The sequence below is a fragment of the Sceloporus undulatus genome, chromosome 4 (genome assembly GCF_019175285.1).
Source record: "Sceloporus undulatus isolate JIND9_A2432 ecotype Alabama chromosome 4, SceUnd_v1.1, whole genome shotgun sequence".
Taxonomy (NCBI): domain Eukaryota; kingdom Metazoa; phylum Chordata; class Lepidosauria; order Squamata; family Phrynosomatidae; genus Sceloporus; species Sceloporus undulatus.
The window spans coordinates 221,056,723-221,083,109 of record NC_056525.1 but is presented as its reverse complement, the minus strand read 5'-3'; the positions used below and the strand labels follow the sequence as shown (position 1 = coordinate 221,083,109).

Genomic DNA, 26,387 nt, shown 5'->3' with positions numbered 1-26,387 from the left:
TGAGCATATGCGTAATTTGCTTTATGCGGGGGAGTCCGGACCGGATCCCCCGTGTAAAGCAAGGGTGCACTGTACTGAAATTTGTCAGTGCCTAGTGGTATTAAGCACTTCTATGCAAATTCCTCTGTACTGGCTATGATACTAACAAATGGAAAAGGGAGAGTGTGTGAGAATATTTTAAGATACATTAAGCTTTTAAATAATATAATTACAGGATACAATGGCAAAACGCAATACTGTCATAGGCACCCCATTTTGGATGGCTCCAGAAGTAATACAAGAGATTGGCTATAACTGTGTGGCAGATATTTGGTCACTTGGTATTACTTCAATAGAGATGGCAGAAGGAAAGCCACCGTATGCTGATATACATCCAATGAGGGTAAGAAACCTGTATTGTGACTTCATTATTAACTCTTCTTGCTCTTTATGTTATTACTGTTTGGGAAAGTAGAATTATTAGGCTGGTCCAGACATAATAGAGTTCTGTAATTGTATAATAAATAATAAATAAAAACTTTATTTATATACCGCCCTTCGAAACATCAGGGCGGTTAACAACAATAACAACATACATCCAATATAGATTAAAAACAATGCAATTAAAACAATAAAAGAACTTGTGCCAAATCACAAACTACTAACAGAGGGGGGGGGGGAGAGGGGGCTCTCAGGGCAAAGAATCAGGGGTAAGCCTGATTGAAGAAGAATGTTTTCAGCCCCTTCTTAAATTGGGCCAGGGAGGTTACTGAACGGAGCTCAATGGGCAGCGAGTTCCAGAGGGTAGGGGCCGAGGTGGAAAAGGCCCTTCTGGTGGTATTAACTAATCTAGCCTCCGGAACTCTTAACAAGTGCTGCCCGGTGGATCTGAGTGTGCGGGGCGGATTGTACGGAGAGAGGCGGTCCTTTAAGTACTCTGGGCCCAAGCCATTTAGGGCTTTATAGGTTATAACCAACACCTTGTATTGCGCCCGGAAGTGAATAGGCAGCCAATGTAGGTCTTTTAAGACCGGTGTTATATGACTAATCCTAGGTATGTTAGTGACCAGTCTTGCTGCCATATTTTGCACTAATTGCAGCTTCCGGGTATGGTACAAGGGTTGCCCCATGTAGAGCGCATTGCAGAAATCCAACCGAGAGGTTACCAGAGCGTGTACCATTGTTTCTAGGTCCCCCCGGCTCATGTAGGGATGCACCTGGCGTATCAGCCGAAGCTGATAACAGGTGCTCCTGACCGTCGCATCCACCTGAGATGTAAGGTGGAGCGACGAGTCAAGGAGCACCCCCAGACTGCGTACAGAGTCCTTCACGGGAAGCGTGATCCCATTCAGGACAGGTGGAACCACTGCCATCCCTGGGCCAGGAGAACCTATCACGAGTACTTCCGTTTTCTCTGGATTCAAGCTGAGTCTGTTTTCCCTCATCCAGCCCATTACCTACTCCAGACAGGCCACGAGAGGAGAGACACCATCCCCAGTCACTGCATCAGTCGGAGACATAGAGAAAATTATTTGGGTGTCATCAGCGTACTGATAACCCCACGCCCCATGTCTCCGGATGATCTCTCCCAGCGGTTTCATGTAAATGTTAAAAAGCATGGGAGACAGAATGGCTCCTTGAGGGACCCCAGATATTAGGGGTCTCTTGTCGGAGCACCCGTCTCCCAGCTGCACCATCTGGAACCTCCCAGAGAGGTAGGACCGGAACCACTGGAGCACAGTGCCACCGACTCCCACCTCTGCCAGGCGCTCCAGAAGGATACCATGGTCTATGGTATCGAAAGCCGCTGAGATGTCTAAGAGCACCAACAGGGACACGCTTCCCCTGTCAATGCCCAGACGGAGGTCATCGACCAAGGCGACCATGGCAGTCTCAACCCCGTAGCCCGCCCGAAAGCCGGTTTGAAATGGGTCTAGATAATCCGTTTCATCCAGGATCGATTGGAGCTGGATCGCAACCGCCCTCTCGATCACCTTACCCAAAAATGGCAACAGCGATACAGGGGGTCAAGGGAGGGCTTTTTAATAAAGGTCTTACAGTGGCCAATTTTAGGTTCGATGGAAATTGTCCATCCCTGAGAGATGTATTGATGATCCGGTGTAACATTGAAGTTACCACTGGTCCCCCCTGAGCTGCCAGCCACGAGGGACAGGGATCGAGAGAGCAGGTCGTCTTCCTAACACTCCCAAGGATCCTGTCCACATCCTCGGTACTTACAGACTCAAAGTGATCCAGTTGAACCAAGTCCACGGAAGCTCTGGGCGCCTCTACTCTGGTTTCTGCTCTAATACTGGCATCCAGACCTTCGCTTATCCGAGAGATTTTATCCGCGAAGAAGTTGTTAAATCGGTCACAGCAGGCCTTAGTAGGTTCAAGGATCTGGTTCGGGGCAGGAGGGAGCTGAGTTAGCTCCCTCACAACCCTGAACAACTCTGCTGGACGCGACTCCGCGGATGCGACATGTGCACCATAGAACGAGTTCTTAGCTGCACGTATCACCTCTCCGTAGTCCTTCAAGAGATGGTCTAGGAGAGTCTGGTCGGATAAGCGCTGGTGTTTCCGCCAAAGGTGCTCTAGCCGTCGCAGAACCCGCTGCCTTTCCTGGAGATCTTCCGTATACCAGGGCTTCCTTTTGGAAGCAGGCCTGAGAGGGTGCTTGGGAGCGATGTTGTGTATAGCCCTGGTAAGATTGATATCCCAGATATCAGTCAGGGCATCAACAGAGTCGCCGTCGGTTCCTACCGTATACCCCTCTAGGGCTTCTTGCAACCTTTTGGGTTCCATCAGCCTTCGAGGGTGGACCATTTTAATAGGTCTGCCACCCCCGGGTAGGATCTGGGTAGAAGCCTTGATTTTTGCCTCCACCAGGAAATGATCCGTCCATGATAAGGGGGAAATATTCGATATTTCCACCCACGGAATTTCCATGTCCGTACAAAAGACCAAATCGAGTGTATTACCCGCAGAATGCGTAGGCCCCGAGACCAGTTGTGACAGGCCCATGGCTGTCATGGTCTCCATGAATTCCCGAGCCGCACCGGATGGAACATAGTTGGCCGCGAGGGAGATGTTGAAGTCTCCCAGGACCAAAAGCCTGGGGGACTCCAGCATCAACTCCGAGACCAACTGTGTCAGCTCGTTAAGGGAGTCTGTTAGCGCACCGGGTGGCCGATAGACCAACAGAATCCCTAGACTGTCTCTGGCCTTCAGGGTCAGGTAAATACACTCAATATAGGAAGTTTGACGCACATGGTTCCTGGTTAGAGACAAGGTGTTCTTATGCACCAAGGCAACACCCCCTCCCCGCCCACCTAACCTGGTCTGGTCCTTCACTGAGTACCCGGCAGGTAGGGCCTGAGCCCGTACAGCTTCTCCCTCAGGCCCAAGCCAGGTCTCAGTAATGCAAGCCAGGTCACAGTTGTTATCCTCAAGCAGGTCATGTATTATATGGGTTTTGTTCTTAATAGACCTGGCATTGCACAGGAGCAGAGACAGGGTTTGTGGTACGGTTGGAGCGACCCTCAGGTCTCTTTGGTTAGGAGAGGGACAGGAAGGCGGGATAGATATTAAGCATCGATCTCGCCTTCCCTTGTAACGCTGGTCCACTCTCCTACCGCCATACCTCCCCTTGCCCCACACTACCTCAATAGGAGCCCCGTCCATGCAAAGAGAGTTACCCTCTACCTCCCCAGCCAAAACATTCCCCGAGTCCATATTCCCCCCATCCCCCTGTAGCACCATGGAAAGGGCAGAGAGAAGACACTTCAGTCATTCTCTGCCCCGTTCGGCACAGGAACAGCACCCCTGCCCTTAAACTGCCGCTGAAAATGCGCAACTGCGCAGCTGCGGAAATGCAGAGTCCAACTACCAGTCCGTGGGCGGCTCTCCCGGGACGGTGCGCAGATGCGCACCTCCGACAACCCGGGGAAGGCCGTCCAGCAGCAGTCGCGGCTCCAGCAGCGGTGTGCCCGGTAGAGAGCGGAGGGGGCACAGCCCCCTCCCAGCTGAGCAGCAGAGTCCGGTGGTGGTTTGAGGCTTTTACGTGCAAGCAGGCCTTAAGGGATGCCTCTCTCACAGGCACAGCCCCCTCCCAGCTGAGCAGCAGAGTCCGGTGGTGGTTTGAGGCTTTTACCTGGTTTTATTATGGGATTTTATCCTGTTATGAAATGTCTGTATGGTTTTAATTGTCTGTACACTGCTTTGATCTGTGGAAAAGCGGTATATAAATAAAATTTATTATTATTATTATTATTATTATTATTATTATTATTATTAAGCAAAACCAGAGTTTAACCGTACAAAAACAAATTGTGACTCATATGCTTTTTTCCCTGTAGTATTCCTATGGGAAGGAATTTGGAAGCTTTTGTTTTGATTTTTGATTAACTGTATCTTGCCATGTCTAAATTAAAATAAACTGTGTTTAACCTTAACTGTGACTGTTGGAAACATGCAGTCAAACCCTGGTTTATTAAGCAGGCTTGCTTCCACTAGCTATAGTTGAAATTAACCATACAGTGGTTCCTCGGGATACGAAATACCCAGGTTACGAAATTTCCGGGATACGAAAAAATCCCATAGGAAATAATTGTTCCGGGTTACGAATGTTTTTTCGGGTTACGAAAAATTTTTTGGTGCTTTTCGGCGCTATTTCACACGAAATCGCGGCTTTTCCCCATTAGCGCCTATGGGTTTTCGGCTTACGAAGGCTTTTCGGGTTACGAAAGCGGCCGCGGAACGAATTAATTTCGTAACCCGAGGCACCACTGTTTGGTGGAGGGAAGAAGGGATAGGATTATGAACTTGTTTATTTTCAGTTCGTTTTTTTTTTTTTTTGGTTCATTGTGTTTACGTTTATATGTCAAAATTTGGATAAAGCTTATTTTACAAAAAAAAGATTAACCTTAGTTTATAGTTCAGAGAACACATTATACTGTGATTAATGGAAAATGGAAAAAAGAAGCTTCTAGTGTTCTTCTCATAGTTGTGCGAGAAATGGAGAGGGAAATGGACATCTAACACAGACGAGGCTAAACATATTTTTAACCACTGAAAGTTGAGCTGTGTGGGTTTACAATTTGATATTCATTTGCTACTTTGATCTGATATTTAATATTGAATGACTGTTGATGAAGAGTGTTCTTCAAGATGTTCTTCAGGTTGTATTTCAGCAAGATGGTCGGTTTGGTGTTTTTCTTTAGCTTTATTCTAATTTTTTATATTAGCAGTTCATGGTCTGTGCCACAGTCTGCTCCTGGTCTTGTTTTTGCAGAGAGAATGGAGCTTCTCAGTTTTCTGCTTCCTTTTATGTAGTGATTGATTTGATTTTTGTGTTGGCTATCAGGTGTTGTCCATGTTTACAGTTACTTCTTGGGTTGCTTGAAGAAGGTGTTTATGATGATGAACAAACTGTTGGCCTCACAAAGTTTAGTCAAGTCATTCTCCTGCTTTATTTCTTGATCCTAAACCATATTTTCTTACAGTCTTTGGTTCTGCGCTACTTTTGCATTGCAATTGCTTATGATTAGCAAGAAGACCTGTTTGGTATTTGGACAGTTTCCTCCTCTTCTCCAGCACAGAATCTTGCAATTTCTTCTTCTTGCTTTGTAGTTGGAGCATGAACTTGAATTAAAGTTATATTTATTAGTTTTCCTTGAAGTCTTACATAATTTGGTCAGACTTTGCCTTAGAAGTATATCCGTTGACTGCTTTTGTTACATCTTCTGGCCTGGGAGGGAGTGACAGGCCCAACGCCATTGGGCCTGAAGAGGAAGAGCCCTCCCCTCCCTCCTTCCAACTGTCATCTTCTGGCCTTAGAGGGAGTGAAAGGACAGGTCCAACTCCATCGGGCCCGGCCTCGATTAAGAAAAAGAGCCCTCCCACCAATCCATCTGCCTGGATCCAGGCCTCAGAGGGAGAGAAGAATGCTGGACCTGATCCCCCCCCCCTCACCATTCCCTTCTCCTTTTGTGTCGTGTCTTTTTAGATTGTAAGCCTGAGGGCAGGGAACTGTCTATTATCCCCTCTGTTGTAAGCCGCCCAGATTCCCAGTGGTTGGGCGGCACATACATAAATCCTATTGTTGTTGTTGTTGTTGTTGTTGTTGTTGTTGTTGTTGTTATTTCTTCACTGTTAATGCTACTCCATTTCTTCTTAGATTTCCATTTCCTGAGTAAAAAACAGTGTGTAAAAATCATGACTCAGAATGTCCCATTCCTGTTCATTTTAGCTTGTTCAAGTATTGCAATGTTCATACATTCCATTTCATAGAATCATAGAGTCATAGAGTTGGAAGAGACCGCAAGGGCCATCCAGTCCAACCCCCTGCCATGCAGGAAATCTAAATCAAAGCATTCCCGACAGATGGCCATCCAGCCTCTGCTTAAAGACCTCCAAAGAAGGAGACTCCACTACACTCCGAGGGAGTTTGTTCCACTGTCGAACAGCCCTTACTGTCAGGAAGTTCCTCCTAATGTTGAGGTGGAATCTCTTTTCCTGGAGCTTGCATCCATTGTTCCGCGTTCTAGTCTCTGGAGCAGCAGAAAACAGATGGCTCCCTCCTCAATATGACATCCCTTCAAATATTTAATCAGGGCTATCATATCACCTCTTAACTTTCTCTTCTCCAGGCTAAACATACCCAGCTCCCTAAGTCGTTCCTCATAGGGCAAGGTTTCCAGACCTTTCACCATTTTAGTCGCCCTCCTTTGGACATGCTCCAGTTTCTCAATGTCCTTTTTAAATTGTGGTGCCCAGAACTGGACACAGTATTCCAGGTGGGGCCTGACCAAAGCACAATAGAGTGGCACTATTACTTCCCTTGATCTAGACACTATACTTCTATTGATGCAGCCTAAAATCGCATTGGCCTTGTTAGCTGCCACATCGCACTGTTGACTCATATTCAACTTCTGGTCTACATGGACTCCAAGATCCCTTTCACATGTAGTCTTGTTCAGCCAGGTGCCCCCAATTGTATATCTGTGCATTTCATTTTTCCGCCCTAAGTGCAGTACCTTATTATGTCTAGTTTCTGCTGATTCATGCTTCTCACATTCCATGTTCCTATAATATGTGTTGTGCAGCTTCAGACTTTCCTTTGACCTATGAGTAGATCAACAGCTAAACATCCTTTGGCTAGAGCACAGTTTTATTCTCTGAAGGATTATTTAAAAGTAATATACCATGGTTTTTCCATCATGGATTGGAAGTAACAATTGAAAGAGCTGACATGAGGAACCCTTGAAGCCATATCTGTCTCACAGGTCAGAGGTTGTCCATCCCTTCTGTAGTGGGTGAATGTATTTAGGCTTCACGCTTTAATTATGTTTATAGAAATTAAATGCAAAAGCTATTTTGAGGGTAAGATTACGGTGAAAAATGAAACAAATGCCATTCATGACTTTATGGATCCTAAAGACACATGTAGCTTGTGAACCTAAGAAGATCTAGATTAAACTGAAGATCTGTCGGCAGAGCTTGGAAATTTTACTTTTTGGACTGCAGCTTTCTGAACTTTCCTCCAGCTCCATTCTTGCTCTCTCTCTGTGAGAGTTGTAGTCCAAAAGTAATAATTTCCTAGCTCTTTCTCCTTATTCCATCGTTCTGTTTGCACAGTGGCCAAGCAGATGCTTTCAGTTCCTGTAGGCATAATGAACAAAGATAATTTATACTGAACAACAATGTTTTTTAAAAATGATATCATCCTCATTACATCTGGGATAACTTTGACATAATTGCTTGTAAGTTTCATTAGGTAATGAAAGTTATGAGCAAAATTATCAGGGAAGATTTTTTAAAAAATATGACCATTGCCTGTGTTTTAAAGGGTTAGTGTGTTAACTTGACACACTGTGATTCTTTTAAAAATCCTTGTAATCAGATGTATTATATCAAAGGGAAAAAATCATTTTTAAAATAATAATTCTGGTTTACACAGAACACATGTTCTTGTTAATAATTTATGTTCTGGCCTTTAAAGGCTTGTATGCAGTTAATACTCTTTTGAACATTTGATATTGCACAGCTCTTCTTAATTTTTATTAGTAAGTTGTTACAGTGGTTAAGAAGAAATACACAGATTTCAGTTGTGATAGTTTCCCCTGTGTTATATGATCCAACTTCACAAGATTCCTGGACATATGTAGATGCTTTTCTATTTTGCTTTAGTTAAGACATTCAATTGATATAGGCAAGCATGAAAGCTTGGGCAAACTTTCATTGCTTTTTCTGGATCTTGCTTAGATTCTGTGGTATTTATGTAAAACACTGTTTTGTTACTTGGGAATGCGTGCTGAAGTTATTCTGTATGCTATTTTGCTGTAGGCTGGTTGGCGCTGCCACAAAGGTAATGCCTTGCCAGTAGGCCATTTCCTTGTCAATTGCGTTTACAATCTAATAGAGATATTACATGACTTCTTAAACAAGTGTTTTGGCAGAGGCGGAAATGGTAGATTCCATGCAAACAAGCATAGCTTCCTCTTCCTAACCACACACTAGCTACTCAAAGAGTTGTACAAATCATCTCGAAAAGGCAAAGGTAAAGAAAGGGTTTCAAGTTGAAAGACTGCAATAAAAGTACTTTAGACTTAAGTATGTGGGAATATCTATCAGATATTTATAAAAAAATCCCAACATGCTTATTGTGGTTCAAAAGGTGGTGACAATCAGCAGTGCAGTAGGCTTGTTAGTATATTTGGAATCTGTGGAGTATGCCTGGGGCTTCTTTCCACAGTTGATCTAATGTTACCACTAGTCATAGGAATGTCAGATGTAAAGGCCACCTGCTTTGCTGGCATCAGTGAATGCTCTTTTTAGATGTTAAAGTCTTTCAACCTTCTGTGGCAGGAAGTCTCAAAGGGAAAAGATTTGAGATGGTGTTGGTAAAAGATTGCCATCGCTATAGATGTGCCTCATAGTACCCTTTCATATATATCAGGAGGCGCAATAAAACAAAGGAAGCTATAATGGGAACATTGTAGAATTCATTTCTGTTCCACTATTATAGCATGAGCTGCATGTAGTGGGACTTGTATGGTTGTCCCCCAAATCAACATCTTTCCTCTTGGTTAGATTTTACTACTACAAAATGTCGGGCACAACATTACCATGTCCCCATAAATGAAGTAAAGGGGAACAGGGAGTTCAGAGCAGTGACATATAACTGTACCCATCTGTAGTCATGTCTGCATAAAGCAGGATATTTTCAGTACAGTGACGTACACTTCTATTTATAGTTGTTGTTGCTGTGTGCCTTCAAATCATCTTTGACTTGTGGTGACCCTAAGCTGATTTTCTTGGCAGAATTTGTTCAGAGAGGGTTTGCTCTTGCTTTCCTCTGAGAGAGTGTGATTTGCCCAAGGTCACCCAGTGGGTTTCCATGGCTGAGCAGGGGTTTGAACCCCAGTCTCTCAGAATCATAGTCCAGCACTGAAACAACTACACTGGGCCCCTTATTTGTAGTGCTAAAATGGACTAACATTGGGGGGCAGGAAAGAGAAGGGGAGGAACAGTGGGACAGTTGTTTCCGAAGAAATCCATATAACACCTGTCATCAATTATTATATTTTATTTTTCATGGTCTTTGTGTCTCACGCATGGTGTCTTGTACCTGTGTAGAGCCATGTATGGAAGATCCCAGAGCTGTCTAGTTGTTGGTGGGAACCCTGCCCCTTGGATGCACAACTGCCCAGCAGAAGTTATTCCTGCTCACTTCTTTTTTGTTCTTCAAAGGGTTCACATCTCATTAGTGTTTTTTCTAGTGTTCAGTAGTGTTTTTCTATTTTCATGCTTCTCTCTTCTTTGTTCTCTTCCCCCCCCCCCTCCAAGTCCTGTAGGGGTAACATTTCAGCATCTGATGCCCACACCCAGTGTCTTTTTGCCTGGGTAAAGGACACATTGTTCAGTTTGCTCCGTTTGACATGATTTCATGGCATGAGGTCAGCGAAATATGCTTTCCCAACTTAAACACCATCTTTGGGAAAAGTCTCTTTGGGTGGCAGATGTTGCATCCCAGAACTACTCCCTTCAGTCACCTTCATCGTCACTCAAAAGTGTCTGCGTTGGCACCCACTCAGTTGTCTACTGAATTAACTTTTGATCTAGCTACTGATCTGATCATAACATTATTATTAACGAACATCCTAATGGAAGATTCGGCTGTACCCTCATTGGTCTGTACACTTCCCTTTAATATGAAGCAGGGATGTGATCACCTGTAGTCTTCTCTGATCCCAGGTAGATCTGTACTTGTACGACCCAAGCCTGGAAAGTTGCATAAGAGGATTGCCTCTGACTAAGGGATTGTCCCAAAGAAAATAGGAAGTAAGATAAGGGAAAGGACAAGGCAAAAGTGTACCAAACAACAAATTTACCAGATTATCTGCTTGCAACAATTACCACTGCATCTTCTTTTACCAAAGAATAATCAGTAGTGACAGAGCTGCTAAATGCTCCTGCCCCTACCTTCAGCCAACACATCACTCGTCTTATGAGAACTTCATCAGTTTGAACCAAAGAACACCTTGTACTATGGTATCAGCACTCTGCCAGATTTGATCTTCCAAAGACCTTGGTCCAGTTATGCGCCTGTTCAATAGATGGAGAGCATTGATCCGTCTTGCCCTCAGTCCAAAGGCTAGGCGGAATCTTTGGTCTGACCATGTGGTGACTCTGATCCAGTCTGCTGTGGATCTCCAGACAATTCTTGATCTCTGGTATGTTGCTCACAGTGACAGTTGACTTAATTCTCCTCACCTCCAATACTAACTTGCCAGTTACATTGTGCATCACTGGTCTGACCAGACTAAATCTGTCTTGAAAAATAATCTTTAATTCTTGGTGGTTCCAAAAGTATTCATAAGATAGTAATTTCTTGCTGTACACATATCAGTGCATACATACACATTTTGACTTTTCCAGCCATGCTGTTTGCTGAGAAGTAAGACAAGGAATTTGTGCTTTCTCTAATGTCAAGTCTTTCAGGGGAGCAAAGAACACTGTAAAGGCCTCTGAAGTCCAGCTGGAACCTTACCCTGGGATAATTTAGCTTTCCCTCCTTTATCCTTTAGATTACACCCATGTAAGCTTTCCAAGAAGGCTTCAGCCCTGGTGGCACTCCAAGAAAGCATTGCCAGCCTTTTGTATACACAAGCTAGCATTGCAAATTTGCCCCCTCCCCCCTCCCCAAATGTATGATATTTTGTCTTGGGATAGGCTAGCAATGCAAAATCTTGAAAACTTTTCCAGCATTTGTCTTTATTGTGTTCTCTGCTGAAGTTTTTGGTAACAGACATGTGGACATCATATGTTTCACAAAACACTGTAGGAAGCCAATTTGAAATGTTGCCATTTGCCTTATGTCCAATCATGATATTTATTTTTCCATGGCACTTACCCAGATTATCCATACCTCCTGCTTAGCTTGTGTCACTGCCACCATGGACTAATCTGCTTGTGATCACCAGTTTCTTTCTAATGTATCTTATAAGCAATTGCCTTTCTGTAAAGAGTTTTTGATGCTGTTCACATTGTCATACACCCTTAGTCTAGATTGGGTGTTCTGCAGGAAACTGGTATCCATATAAAGTGAAGAAAAATTGGTTTTAGCATTATTATCTATTGAACGTAGCCCCCCCCCCCTTTTCATTGGCACCCGAGATAACACTTGACATTGGTATAGTTTCCAACATTTACAAGATAATTTTGGGTAATGAACAACATGATTACTTAAGAGAGGTCCAAAACACACTGCAGAAATAATCTAGTTTGAGACCACTTAACTGTCCTGGCTCAATGCTAGGGAATTCTGAAAGCTGTAGTTTATTGTGGCACCAGAGCTCTCTTTGACAGAGAAACCTAAATGTTTCCCAGAACTACAGTTCCCAGAATTCCCTAGCACTGAGCCAGGGTGGTTAAAAAGGTCTCAAACTGGATTATTTTGGCAGTGTGTTTTGGACTTATGTCTTGCCTTTTCCTAAAGATGATTACACCTCTGTACAGACCTTTCTTAATGTTGATCTGTTGTTGAGCTGCACTGATTTTTCTACTTAGAAGTATGTATCCCTGAGTAGTTTTTGTCTTTATGTTATTTTATTTAAAATTGTATTCTATTTTTCAGGCAAGAAAGGCTCTCAAAACAATTTGTATCTAAATAGTTCAAAATGCAAACAAAAACAGTTGGAATCAAAGCAGGGGGTGCTTAGTGGGAAGTCTTTTCTTTGTGTGTGTATAAATGGATTTTTTTTAAAAAAGCGTTTCTTGCCTCTTAATTTACTGTGAAAAGCCACAGTGTTCATGACAGTAGAAATGCTACAGGGGTTTCCTTTTCAGGAATCAGAGAATTAAATGAGCAATATGGGAATTGTTTAGCATAGCATTTTTTGGGGAAAACATCCCAGTTTGTACCAGTGTTGATTTTTATCTTGTTTTACTACTTTTTTGGCTTAGATTTTATTAGAGGATTTATATATTGATGTGATGCAACTATGAATAGATGTATAACTGAATAAGTTGTGAGACCTTATCAAACTTTGAATACATCATTACCAAAAGAATTTTTGTTTTGTTAATAATGAACTGTTAAATACTGTGTTGTCTCTCAGAAATATGATAGCTGGAAAAACACAAAATGGACCTCCTGCTGGAGAAGAGTCCTGTGGACAGCCAGAAAGACAAACAAATGGGTTCTTGACTAGATCAAGCAAAGATGATGAAACTATAGTTGTCACACTTTGGGTACATCATGATAATGCATGACTCACTAGAAACGATAATAATGCTAGAGAAGGCAGAAAGCAGCAGAAAGAGAGGAAGGCTACATGCCATATGGATAGACTCAATCTGGAGGTCATGGGCCTGAATTTGCAGAACCGAAGCAGAGCAGTGGAGGATGGGGGGTCTTGGAGATGTCTCATCCAAAGGGTCGCCATAGGTCAGGGCTGACTCAAGGGCACTTAATAACAACAAGGGATACTCTCCGACCAGCAGGAGAACACATTAAATTATTGAGTAGAAATAAAAAGAGAATGAAAACAATGCATTGAAGAGTTAAAGGCTTTCATGGCCAACATCCATAGTTTTTGTGGGGTTTTCGGGCTATGTGGCCATGTTCTAAAAGAGTTTCTTCCTGATGTTTCACCAGCATCTGTGGCTGGCATCTTCAGAGATTACTTTCTCTGAAGATGCCAGCCACAGATGCTGGTGAAACATCAGGAAGAAACTCTTCTAGAACATGGCCACATAGCTAGAAAACCCCACAAAAAACAATGCATTGAAGAGCTATATAAAAGAGATGAAAGGATGACAGGATTCAAGGAAGAACAATTTGAAGATGAACCTTCAATTTTAGAAAGTGAAGTGGAAGCTGCAGTCAGAACATTTGGGAGAAATAAATCACCAGGAAGAGATGGCATATCAATAGAGCTGCTTCAAGCTACAGATAAAATCTACTCTAGTTCTAACTAAATCTGTCAACAAATATGAAAAATAAAACAAAGGCCCACAGATTGGAAATGCTCAATATATATTCCAGTGCCCAAGAAAGGGGACACCAGAGATTGTAAAGCCACATAACCATTGCATTAATTTTTATTTGGAAGCAAAGTGATGTTCCAAATTCTATAGCAACAATTTTTTCCATATATGGAGTAAGAAATGCCAGTTGTTCAAGTTGGTTCAGGAAAGGAAGAGTCACTAGGGATCATATTGCAAATATATGTTGGATAATAGAGTGTACCAAAGAATTTAAGAGGAAAATCAGTCTGTGCTTTATGGATTAAAGCAAAACCTTTGCTTGTGAAGATAATGAAAAACAATGGATTATTCTCAAAGAAATGAGTGTGCCACAGCACTTGATTGACTTGGTACATAACCTGTACTCAGGACAAGAAGCTACCATATGGAGAAATTGAAGGTTTCCAATTGTCAAGGTGGCCAGACAAGGTTGTATTTCTTCATACAATCTGTTTAAATTTTATACTGAACATATCACATGTAAACAAGATTAGACTCAGAGGAAGTAGGTATGAAAATTGGAGGAAGGAACATCAACAATTTAAGACATGCAGATGGCACCCTAGTAGAAGTAGAAAATGGCAACTACTTGAAACAATTCCGGAGGAAAACAAAGGAAGAAAGTGCAAAGGCAGGTTTACAGTTGAACATTAAGAAAACAAAAATAATGATCACAGATGGTCTAATGATTTTGATTTTAAATTAGATGATAAAGACATTAAAATATAGTAGTTCAAGATTTTCCATACTTTGGCTCAGTCATTAGTCAAAATGGAGTCTGCAGTCAAGAAATCAGAAGAAGACTAGGGCTTGGAAGGGCAGCTCTGAAGGAACTAGATATGAATCTGAAGTGTAAAGACAGATAAATTTACAGCGCTTCATAAATAAAGGATAATAATAATAATAATAATAATAATAATAATAATAATAATAATAATAATAATAGAATACTAAAGTTAGGATTGCTATTATATTCTCAATTTCTATGTATGGTTGTGAAAACTGAACAGTATAGAAAGCTGATAGGAAGAAAATAAACTGAGTTGAAATGTGGTTCTAGAGAAGAGTTCTGTGGCTACCGTGGGCTGTTAAAAAGACAAAGAAATGGGTCTTGGAGCAAATCAAGCCTGAGGTCTCCCTAGAGGCCAAGATGACTAAACTGAGACTGTCGTACTTTGGTCATATCATGAGAAGCCATGGTAAGGTAAAAGACAGTAGGAAAAGAGGATGACTGTATTCCAGATGGGTACACTCAATCATGGAAGCCATGAACCTGAGTTTGTAATACCTGAACAGGGTTGTTGATGATAGGGTGATTTGGAAGACTCAATCATGGAGTTGTTATAAGTTGCTTGATGACAGTTAACAACAATAATTTTGAAGAGAGAGTCAGTGTGGTGTAGTGGTTTTAGTATAAGAATAGGATTCATTAAAATGTATTTTGTTTTATTACAAAATCAAAGAAAATTGCTTTAAATATTTTAGTTAACTGGCTGCACGAGAAGGAAAACTTCTTTAGTAATGTGTAATGAAGTAGCAGAAGGAAAGAATATATGGAATTTGGACTGTTACTCAAGTCTAATTGAAACTTAAATAGAAAGCATTTATTTCAAACTTCTAAATGAGGATTTAATTAAAGTGAAATTAGCTCATCTTTTTTAGTTTTATTCTTGAATAGGAAATTTGAAACATACTTGACTTGATGGTTGGCTTTCTCTGACTTTGATTAATCACTTTCAAAGTAAGCAGAAGATCAGAACAATAATTTCGTAATTACACGCCAGTGAGCTAACTTGAAACCTTAACTAAAATAACTGTAAAGGAAGTATGATGATGGTTTGTTTCATGTGATGGTTGTATATTTTTCTTATATAATTCAAATACTTAAAGTGCTAATCTGGAAAAAAAAGCTGTTCCATAGTTCTGTTCATTTATTTTCAGGATGTTTTAATAGGAAAATGCTTGAATTGGGAATATTTATTTTCAAAGGCACAATAGCAATAGTTAGGAGTTTATTCAACCTCCAGTGATGTCAATAGAAGGATCCTTTGGTTCTATGTATACATTAGATTAGGACCTATAACTTTTAAGCTTTATTGAAGATACATTTGATGGAACAGTTATAATGGTTAAATTATTCTGCAAGTCTTGCTCATAATGTGGTAATGTGCTAGCTTGCTTTTCCCAAAGGAAAAGTTGTAAATAGAACTGTGAACTAGCTGAAAAAATTGAAAATTACCACAGAATGTAATTGGTTTTGATGTGAAATCTCCATATGGACTTAGAATCATAGAATCATAGTTGGAAGAGACTGCAAGGGCCATCCAGTCCAACCCCCTGACATGCAGGAAATCTAAATCAAAGCATCCCTGACAGATGGCCATCCAGCCTCTGTTTAAAAACCTCTAAGCAAGGAGATTCCACTACACTCCGAGGGAGTGGGTTCCACTGTTGAACAGCCCTTACTGTCAGGAAGTTCCTCCTAATGTTGAGGTGGGGAATCTTTTCCTGTAGCTTGCATCCATTGCTCTGGGTCCTGTTCTCTGAGCAGCAGAAAACAAGCTAGCTCTCTCCTCAATATGACATCTCTTCAAGTATTTAAACAGGGCTATCATATCACCTCTTAACCTTCTCTTCTCCAGGCTAAACATCCCCAGCTCCCTAAGTCGTTCCTTATAGGAAATGGTTTCCACCATTTAGGTCGCCCTCCTTTGGACATGCTCCAGTTTCTCAACATCCTTTTTAAATTGTGGTGCCCAGAACTGGACACAATGTTCCAGGTGGGGCCTGACCAGAGTAGAATAGAGTGGGACTATTACTTCAAAGCAAATCTATTATGCAATATGTTGATTGGCAAAAGACCAGATCTGGCCAGACCAAGAGCTCCTGCCACAATCTGATCTTCCATCCAGTCATTTCTGAGTTTTTTGTTTTTGATATAGTACGATTTGTCAAGACTGTAATAGATGTTTTTGCCTGTCTACTTGTACCATCAAGCTAAGTTGCAAATACTGAAATCTTACGAACTTCTGATGATGAAAAAAACAAGGTTAGGCTAGGATTGAGGGCTGACCATAGAAGGAAGGAGTACATCACACATTGCAGAAACTTTGGTATTTGCTGCTGTAAGGTATAGTTATGGCTGGCAACTTGTAGGCTTTAAAAGAGGATTGAATAAATTCATGGATGATGCAGCCATCAATAACTACTAGTCCGGATGGCTGTGTACCATCTCCACTCTTGGAGGAAATTTGCACCTATATTATCAGTTGATGGGAAGGGTGCAGTTAGACCCATGTTCTGATTCTCATAGGTAACTGATTATCATATATACTCAACTATAAGTCAACCTCATGTATAAGTCGAGGGCAGGTTTTGGGGCCAAAATTATGGATTTTGGTATGACTGAGGGGCATGGAACAACAGATGTAAAGGATGACGCAAAGGAAAACGATGCCAAAGAAATTCTGGCAGGCATAACAACAACAACAATAACAAGGATTTATTTATAGCCCTCCCAATCACAAGGAATCAGAGCGGGTTACAACAATAAAGTACAAAGCAAATAAACAATAACAATAAAATAATGAAGGAATTCACAGTAGCAATAAATAGCAAAAATTACATAGCAATTCACAGCAGCAATAAAATTAACAAAGCAAATTACACAGCAATAAATGAACAAAACAAGTAAAATAGAAAATAATCCCCATTCTCAATCCCCCATCCCAATCCTAAAAACAATATATACAGTACACAATCTTAAAACATTACAATCTAGGACCATGGGGGAGGGGACAGCTTGGCTCATGTGCCTCCAAAGTCTCTCTTCTGGTCCCTGGTATTTCTGGGAGAGGCAGGTGGTGGTTCTTGGGGTGGCAAGGCAGCTTTTTAAAGTGCTGCTTGTCTGCCACACTCTCCACAGCTGGTCTCTTGGGCCTACAGAGTCTCCCTGCTGGTTCCTGGTGTTTCTGGGAGAGGCAGGCGATAACTGTACAGTTTTCCCCATCCTAAAGGCTGGATGGATGAGAGAGTAAAGGGGTTGATGCTTCTTTCAAGTGCTCCAGGAAGAGATTAATCTCTCACCTTTCACCGGGGCATGATTCCCTTTTTGATAAGAGTTAAAGTACAGTGCTTACATTGACTCATGGATAAGTTGACTAAAATTTCTAGACTTATACGTGAGTATATACAGTAGTGTGAACAAAACGGTCGAGTATCTAGGTCTGTAGACTGATTCAACATGTTCTAAAAAAAGACAAAAGTCTATTGATTTTTGTACATTGCTGCTAACAGACTGTTTCTGCTTGCATTTTCAGTTTCTCTCTCCTGGTGTGACTGAAGCCTTTGCAAACAGACGTAACAAACACTGCTTTCATATTGCCCTCCCCACCTCTTTTTTAAGCATATTATTTTTAATGGGACTCATTTAGCATTTAGTCATTACGTAAAGATAGCCCCCATGAAGAAGCTTGCCAAGAAAACCATATGATAGGTTTGCTTAAGGATCGCCATTAGTCAAAAATGACTTGGAGGTACACAACAACAACAAAAACAACAGCAACAGGCATACTGTATGTACTTGACTATAAGTTGACCTCATGTATAAGCTGAGTGCAAGTATGGGGGCCAAAATTTTGTCTTTTGATATTAGAAGTCAGGGGTAAAATTTAGGGGTATGTTATGAAGGATGTAAAGGACAAAGCAAAGGAAAATGATGCCAAAGACTGTAAAGGCTGGATGGATGTGAAGGCTGGATGGATGAGAAAGGAACTATGATAAATGGTGGTTGTACAATGTGTGAGGAAGGGGACCAGGCACAGGTGCGAATAACAACACACATGGCAAAAAGGATGAAAAGGCAATACAAAGAAAATGGCAACTATGGCCTGAAACAGACGGCCCAAAAAGACCAGCTTCTGGCCGCTTCAGGGGTGTAGCGTGCAGATGATGCATGCCCTCGATATGGCTGGAAGCTGCTCTAAGGCTTCCTAAGGTGGCTTGAAGTCGCTGGCAAAAGGAGTGATGAAAACCCTCTCCCTGCCAGCTGCTCACTTGGAATCGCAGTGGTGGCCTGCTTTGAAAACAGGCCATCTGTCGCCATGGTTCCTGGCCAGTCGCGGGCTGGTCACAGCTGGAGCGGCCAGAGGCCGGTCTGCTTAGATTCAATGTTAGCAGAAATTACAGCCTTTAAATTTAATGTGACAACTTTGCCTGATTCTAACCCAGAAAAGCTGACAAACATACACAAATGTCTTATTCAAACCCTTCAAACCCTGATTTGTCTCAGTGCTCATTGCTGTAGCACGAAATACATTTGTCCCTCCATATTCGCTAGGGTTAGGGGCACAAGACTCTTGTGAATATGGAAAAACTGCAAATAACAAAAAACACCAAGTTTTTACCTGTGAGGACACCTCTCTAGGAATCTCTAGGTCCTCCAGTGAAACTGTGGTCAACGTCCAACAGACACTGACCATAAAACTGCACTAGAGGAGCTACAAATGCCTAGTAGAGTATTCTCTCTAGGAATCTCTAGGTCTTTCAGTGCAACCTTTAGTTAAAGTTGACCATAGAGTTGCACTGGAGGACTTAGATATTCCTAGAGAGAACATATTAATCAAATCTGTGAATATGATTGAATATGAATATGAAAGCTCTCTCCTTTAGTCACTTTACTCAGAGAAGAGGATGGTTCCTTTTCCTTTTTTCTTTTTTTGGTAAAGGTACATTACTTACATTGACCTAGGCTTTTTGGGTCAATTTTTTGACTAAAATAGCCAAGCATGAGTCTATACCAGTAAGTGTGTAGATCAGCCCTTAGTTCATCTTGCTGCTTATTTTCTCAATAGAAGAATATGAGACTAGACTCTAAGCTTGAATTTATTCATTCCTATTATCTCCCCCTCCATCATTCTTTTCTTTCTTTCTCCCTCCCTCATGCTCTCACACACAGATACACAGCATCCTTTTATCTGTGAGCTCTCAATTACTGTTCATTAATTCCAAATTGTCCAGGTGCTCCTTCTACATGAGCTCAATTGAACACCAAGGAACTTGATTGTTAGCAGATACATAGCAATCATTTATTTGATGAGTATATTAAAAACAAAGGGCATTCACACTGATATTGACTCTTCAGTATTACTTTATGTATTTATATGAGGTTCTATCAGCTAAATGTTGACATATTTTCTGTTGGAATTACTGATTTATTTGGCAAAGAAGTACACAGAATGTAGGTTAGCAAGCATCTATGTTGGTAGCATGTTTTAAAATGCATCAATAAATCTACTTAGTTTGGGCTTAAGTTGATTGCCAAAGTTTTAATTATAAAAGTAAAAAAATCCTATTGTCTTAAAAATGGTAAGCTGCTATCCTGCTTTTCCCTTTACAAAAATCCAACATAACTTTGATGAAACCTTACACTTATTTAGATTCAGAGTTACTTAAAATATATGATTAGAATAATCTATGAAAATCTGTACACATGTAAGCACATATTTAGTGCATATTGAACAACAATATAGAACTAAGATAAGTTTTCATGGTTATGATGCATATTTAATATAACATCCTTATTTGTAAAGAAGAGGTGCCAATCAATTTAAATTTGTTGCAGCTAGAATTTGATGGTCTAAGGATAACTCATAATTCATTGCCTGTTATGAAATAGTCAGATTTGTAGTAGTATCAGTTAAAGAGTTTATGGAAACTTGGTTTAGGATTGTTTAAAAGAGCACAAATCTTTAATTTGAATTTGATGGCACCTGGTTTCATTTTTGTTCCCCCAGCAACACCGCTGGTACTAAAAGTTACCAGTAGACCACCCTGGTTTAAGCAAAGAATGAAATCACTGGCCTTTTCTTTTTAGTCCTTTAGTTTGCTGACTAAATATTTAAACAGAGGTATAACACATCTGTTATAGTTTGTGGCATAGCTGTAGAGCAAGACTTTGTGGTGCATAATTTACAATTTTTAAAGAGAAATTCCAGATTAATCTTAAAATTGTCTTCATGTTTATCACTCAGAATGGAGAAACCTAAACTTCAATTTACATATTACAAGGCAAGAAGCAAGAATGCATACTTTAAAACATGAACAGCATTTTTCCTGAGTAGATCTAAAAGTTCATATTTTTAGCTTGCATTGTCTATTTTTAACACTGCATGAATCCAAGGTTATTTCCAGATGTGAGCTAGTTTTCATTATTGAGGTTCCCATGGGAGAAAGGGAGAGCCAACACAAATGTTACCTCCAGATTTTTGCTTTTGTGCCTGTTTGATAGTGTCAGTAAGTTTACATTGACTATGAGCATTGGTTAAAATGTTTAAAGATGTGTATAGAATTTTAAGCATTATGAGTTTTTAGCTTTTTGTGGGGTGATAAGTTAGAAAAAACAGGGGCAGGGGAGGACAATAAAATCTGGAAACATTTGGCTGCCATTCCAAGTACCAGGCAAGTTTGAAATTGTTCATTCAACTATGAGTGAGAAACTAGCAAAATGAAAATACCATATTGTCTTGAAGGCCACGTTGATTTTGTGTGTGCTGGTGGCCAAAAGAAAATTGGGTAGAGAGTTTTTTTAAATAGTAATAATTGAATAACATCAAAACTATCCTTTCAAAATAGTAGTCATGGGTGAACTAATGTTGTGTGTAGCACATGGCAATGTTTGATTTTTTCCTTTAAGAATAATAGTTCACTGCTGATATAATTTGCTATTTTTTCAAATCAGCCAAGTTCTGCTTGAATTCCATCATGTGTGAAAACACTTGCTTCTTTTGGCTCTGGACCATTTCTTGCTCTCCAGTTTTATCTCAGCCCACTATGGTTGTATTAAGAAACAAACTGTTCCAGACATGATGTTGATCTAGAGAAGTTTGGGCATCAGTATGCCCCTATAGCATACTGGTTGAAAGCATAGTGTAGATTCTCTTGATGTGCTCAGGAATGCTTAGAATCAGTAAGAGCAGCTAGTCTATAATCTTGAGCTACTCCCAAATTTGGAGGGGGTAGGTTATGAGTGGCCCCTTTCTAATGTGCCATAGAATAATGTGCCTTGTAGTAGCACTCCTTGTTCTCAGTGTGGTCATCCAGAAGTTGTGGGCCTCAAGTGATGCTCCTTTCAGGCTCTGGCCATGTCTGTGTGGTACAGTGAGTAGAAAGATGCCCTTAGCAAGACCTCTGTGTTTAGAAAATCATCCTCAAATGATCCATAATAATTCATAATAACGAAGCTTGTGAATTATTTGCACAGCATGCTTTGATGTGTGGTGACTCCCTATAGCACTTACTCATGAGGAGCTGGGTTTGTGTACCTCAAGCTAAGCTTTGGCCCACCAACCCCACCAGGCATTCTACTCCATGAAACATTTGTTAAAAGGTTTTGAATGGTCTCTTTCCCTAAGCAGATTTCAATGATTATGTGATTCAGACACAATTAATCACACCTGTCTCTTTTTATTTTAGTGGGAGAAACTTGCTGTCTTGAAATCCAAGAAATATAAAATGCTTAATTTTATTGGCTTATACCCATGGTTTGTCGTAGCTGATGTTTGTTGTATTTATATAACAAAATATTGCAAGCTGCATTTTAAGCCCCCTCCTCCCCCCGTTTTGGCAGCAAATGAATAATTTGAATTTGAATTTAGAATGCCCATAATAATTACTCTGTGTACATTAAAATATTATGTGGGCATTTATTAAGGATAATGTTGGCAGCCAGGCTGATCACTGGTAAAACTAGAAGTGATCATATTACACCTATTCTGAAATCTCTTCACTGGCTGCCTATTGGTTTCTGGGTGCAGTACAAGGTGTTGGTGATTACCTTTAAAGCCCTACATGGCTTGGGTCCAACCTATATCGCCTACTTCCGTACAATCTACTCTGCACCCTCAGGCCCTCTGGGAGGAATTTATTGCAACCCATAAAAAAACCAGACTAACGGCAACCTCCCAGAGGATGTTTTCCGCTGCCGCTCCCAGACTATTGAACGTCTTGCCGGAGGAGATCTGTCAAATAACCAGCCTAGACAGCTTCAAAAAATCTGTCAAGATGGATCTCTTTTGGCAGGCCTTCCCAGAATAATTCAATCTAATTTCTGTACTCGCCCTATTTTATCTAACCACTGCCTCTACTAGAAAATTGCGGTCATTTTAAGTGGTTGAATTTTTTAACTGTATTATATTTAATCTTGTTTTAAAGGATTTATTTTTTTTATTGAGAGTATGTATTATTCCAATATATTCTAGTCATGTAAGCCGCTTTGATTGCTGCAGCAGAAAGGCGGAGTATAAGAATAAAGTTTACTTTGTAGGAGCACCACAGTCTCAAGAAGTAAATGTGATGTTTTGAAAAAGAGCTTAAGCCATAATCATTTGTATTGTATATCTTGGTATTCTGGTTGAAATGTATATATTTATGGAGATGCCATAATCAGAAAAAAGCATTTTTATTTCTTTCAAACCAAGTATCAAGTCATTGCATTGTGTAATAAGTCTGCTTAAGACTTGGCTCAATACTCTGGTTTGTCAGTGTTTTATAAACTTCTTCAGTACTTAGCATCATAATCAATTACATAGTTCTATCAAAGAAACAACAACAACAAAAATAATTAAGCTGTTTTAATCAATTTTTAGTGCATTCTGTGTTGAGTCTATTGGACCATTGTATTTATTTTAAAACTCTTGCATATACATAAGGTGTTAGATGGTAACTGAATTTCCTGGTCTTTTAACAACTTTTTTTACATATCAAACCCCTTGTTGAATGTTTCTTAACATAATATATGGAGTCTGTATTTTCTCCTGGTTTCGTTCATCTCATTGGATCCTCAGGATTCTTTTAAGCATTTAATGCTTCGATGGCAGTCGTAGTTTCCCATTGGGGATTATCAAATAAAGATGATAATCAATAAAAATAATTTGGTGTACAAAGTAATATGTTGACTTACTTTGCCTTTGAATTTTGGCCAGAAATGGTTTAGATTATAACACCCAGTGCTTTGCCTTAGGGCCAGTGATTCTGTAACTTTTTTCAGATGCATCAACTATACATTGCCTAATTTGTTATGAAAGTGAAAAAAAAGTTGTTCAATAATTCTAGCTAAATTGTGCTGCTAACATATGTTTCTGATGAAGTATTGGTAATGTGATCAGAGTTTGAAAGAATTGTGTGATTGCTTCGGTTTAAAATAACCATTCCAATGACAGTCAACCAACGATAGCCTTTCCTTCTTCTTTTTTTCTTGAAGATCATTTATAAGATATTATTAAGTCCAAATGGCAGAGTACTGAAATTGAACCAGCAAAATTGTAAAGTGAGTGCTTCTTGAATTTAGCATTAAGATTAAATATAATTTTCTTAATTTATAATTTAGTATAATTTTACTGATCCATTTAAGCACATCCTGTTTTTTTCTTCCAAAGATGCAAATTCATGTGGTGGGGGCTCTAGATAAATATCCCTTTTCTCTGTTATATTACATCAAGATGATAATGAAGCCATGATCTCCTGTTGTAGATGATTTCATTGTGACTCAGAATCTGTTTTTTTCTACCGTTTTGCTATCCCCCTTTCATGCTCGTTTCATCCAACAGTCCAGCATTCTCCTGACTAATTTCTTTCTTCTCAAATATTAAAATATTGGGACTAGAGTTCCAAATTGTGGACTGCAGTTCTCATCAGCCCTAGTCAATATAGTCCTGGGAATGGTGGGAATTTGAATTTGACAACAGCAGGAGGGTTACAAGTTGTCCATCTCAAATGTAAAATGTTTGAAATTATTCTTTCAATTGCTGCATTGTCAACTTAAATTATTGAAAGGTGGCGCTAGGAGAATTGTCTTTCCCTTATTTTCCACATATGGACAAATCATCATTTTCTGAAGGAATCCTCCTTACCTTTTATAAGCTTCTCAAATCCATTGAGTAAATTATATTGATATCTTTTAAGGCTTTATAATCTTCTTCTTAATTCCTTCCTGATTTTTCTAGCTGAAGCTCTTTTATCTTGGTTTTATATAACCCAATAAAAATTTGGTGAATCAATCTAAAGATCCATCTTTTTTATGTTTATTTATGACAATAAAGAATAACAACAAATGAATACTCCTCAGCTCCATGGCATATTGTCAAGAACAATTTCAATCTGTTTACAGGCCTCCTTGGTGATGACCTACACAGGGAACTGGACAGGAAGAATGTGTCCCTTTTGGTACTACAGGATATTTAAATGGCTTTCATGTTATCATTCTGGATCACCACACTAGAATGGGGCTGGGGAGATATTGTTCTATAGTGGTTTCATTCTTTTCTGGATGGGCGTTCTCAGAGGTGATGCTGGGGGATTCCTGCTTAACTGTTTGGACATTCATTTTGTCTTGTCCCCTGTGCTATTTAACACATACATAAAACTGCTGGAAGGGGTTTTCTGGAGTTTTGAGGACATGTCACCAATGTGCTCCATTACACCTCTCCATCTAATTCCAAGGAAGCTGTTTCTGAGCTAAACTAGTGCCTGGAAGCTGTAATGGACTGGATGAGAGCAAATAAAGTGAATATTTATCCAGACAAGGCAGAGGAGCCCCTGGTTAATTGAAAGAAAAATCTGGGAATAAGGATTTAGCCTGTGTTAGATGGGATTATGTTTCCTCTGAAAACATATGTTTTCAGTTTGTGGGTACTCCTGAATTCAGTCCTGAGCCTGAAGGACCAGATTTCGACAGTGAACAGGGGTGCATTTACACCATTAAAGCTAGTGTACTAAATGCATCTGTTCTTGGAGAAGTAACACATGCCTTGGTAACATCCCATTTGAATTACTGTAATGCATTATTATGTGGGGCTGCCCTTGAAAAGTACAGTGGTACCTCGGGATACGAAATACCCAGGTTACGAAATTTTCGGGATACGAAAAAATCCCATAGGGAATTATTGTTCCGGGTTACGAATGTTTTTTCGGGTTACGAAAAAACTTTTGGTGCTTTTTTCGGCTTTTTCGCACGGAATCGCGGCTTTTCCCCATTAGCGCCTATGGCAATTCGGCTTACGAAGGCTTTTCGGGTTACGAACGGTGCCACGGAACGAATTAATTTCGTAACCCGAGGCACCACTGTAATCAGAAATTTAAGTTGATGGAAAGAGCTGCAGCCAACTGGAGCTTGGACCAGATCAATGGAGCAAGCAACTTCTTCGTTGGAACATCTCTACTAGCTGTTGGTCTGTTTCTGGGTATAATTCAGAGTTCTGGCGGTGACCTATAAAGCCCAAGACATTTTGGGTCCAGGCTATTTGAAGGACCTTATCTGTTGTTATGAGCCCATTAGAACTCTAAGATCTTCTAGAGAGACCCATCTCTTTGCCTCACCACCTTCTCAGGATTGTTTCATAGGAACTTGGCTGAGGGCTTTCTTGGTGGTTGTTCTTGGACTTTGGAATGTCCTGCCTAGGGAGGCCCAGAATTGGTAGAGGTGGTGTAATCTTTGGGAGCCAGGTTATGAAGTTGCTGTGAATATGAGATTATTGGAGTGTTGTTAGGAAATGATGATTAAATCCAATGGTAGAACAATATTCAGCTTTCAGCTTTTTCTAACAAAGATCTCTTGACACCATGATGATTTACATTTTCATGAACAGGAGTCTGTTTCCACAGAGACTTATAGCATAATGAATGTTCATTTTTTAATGATACCATGGGTTTTGTTGTTTTTGTTGCACAAGATTGAGACACTCACTCCCCTGAAATTGTTTTTTTTAATTGCAAAGATGAACCTTAGTTGAAAGATGCTATCAAAACATAGAATGAATTGTGATCAAACTGGGATAAAATTTTCTGACATTTTTCTTTTTAGCTTATAGCATGTATGGAAT

The 26,387-nt window shown here is 40.3% G+C and overlaps 1 protein-coding gene across 2 annotated transcripts in view; it reads left to right on the top strand.

Moving 5' to 3' along the window:
- The window catches only part of STK3 (serine/threonine kinase 3), an 881,840-nt gene that overhangs the window by 31,003 nt on the left and 824,450 nt on the right, over positions 1-26,387 (top strand). The window contains exon 6 of one of the 2 annotated variants that reach the window (XM_042464941.1): positions 215-382. The exons of the other annotated variant lie outside the window; for it this stretch is intronic. Coding sequence (XP_042320875.1) covers positions 215-382 — 168 coding nt within the window. The remainder of the gene's footprint in view (positions 1-214; positions 383-26,387) is intronic. 2 annotated transcript variants of the gene reach the window in all.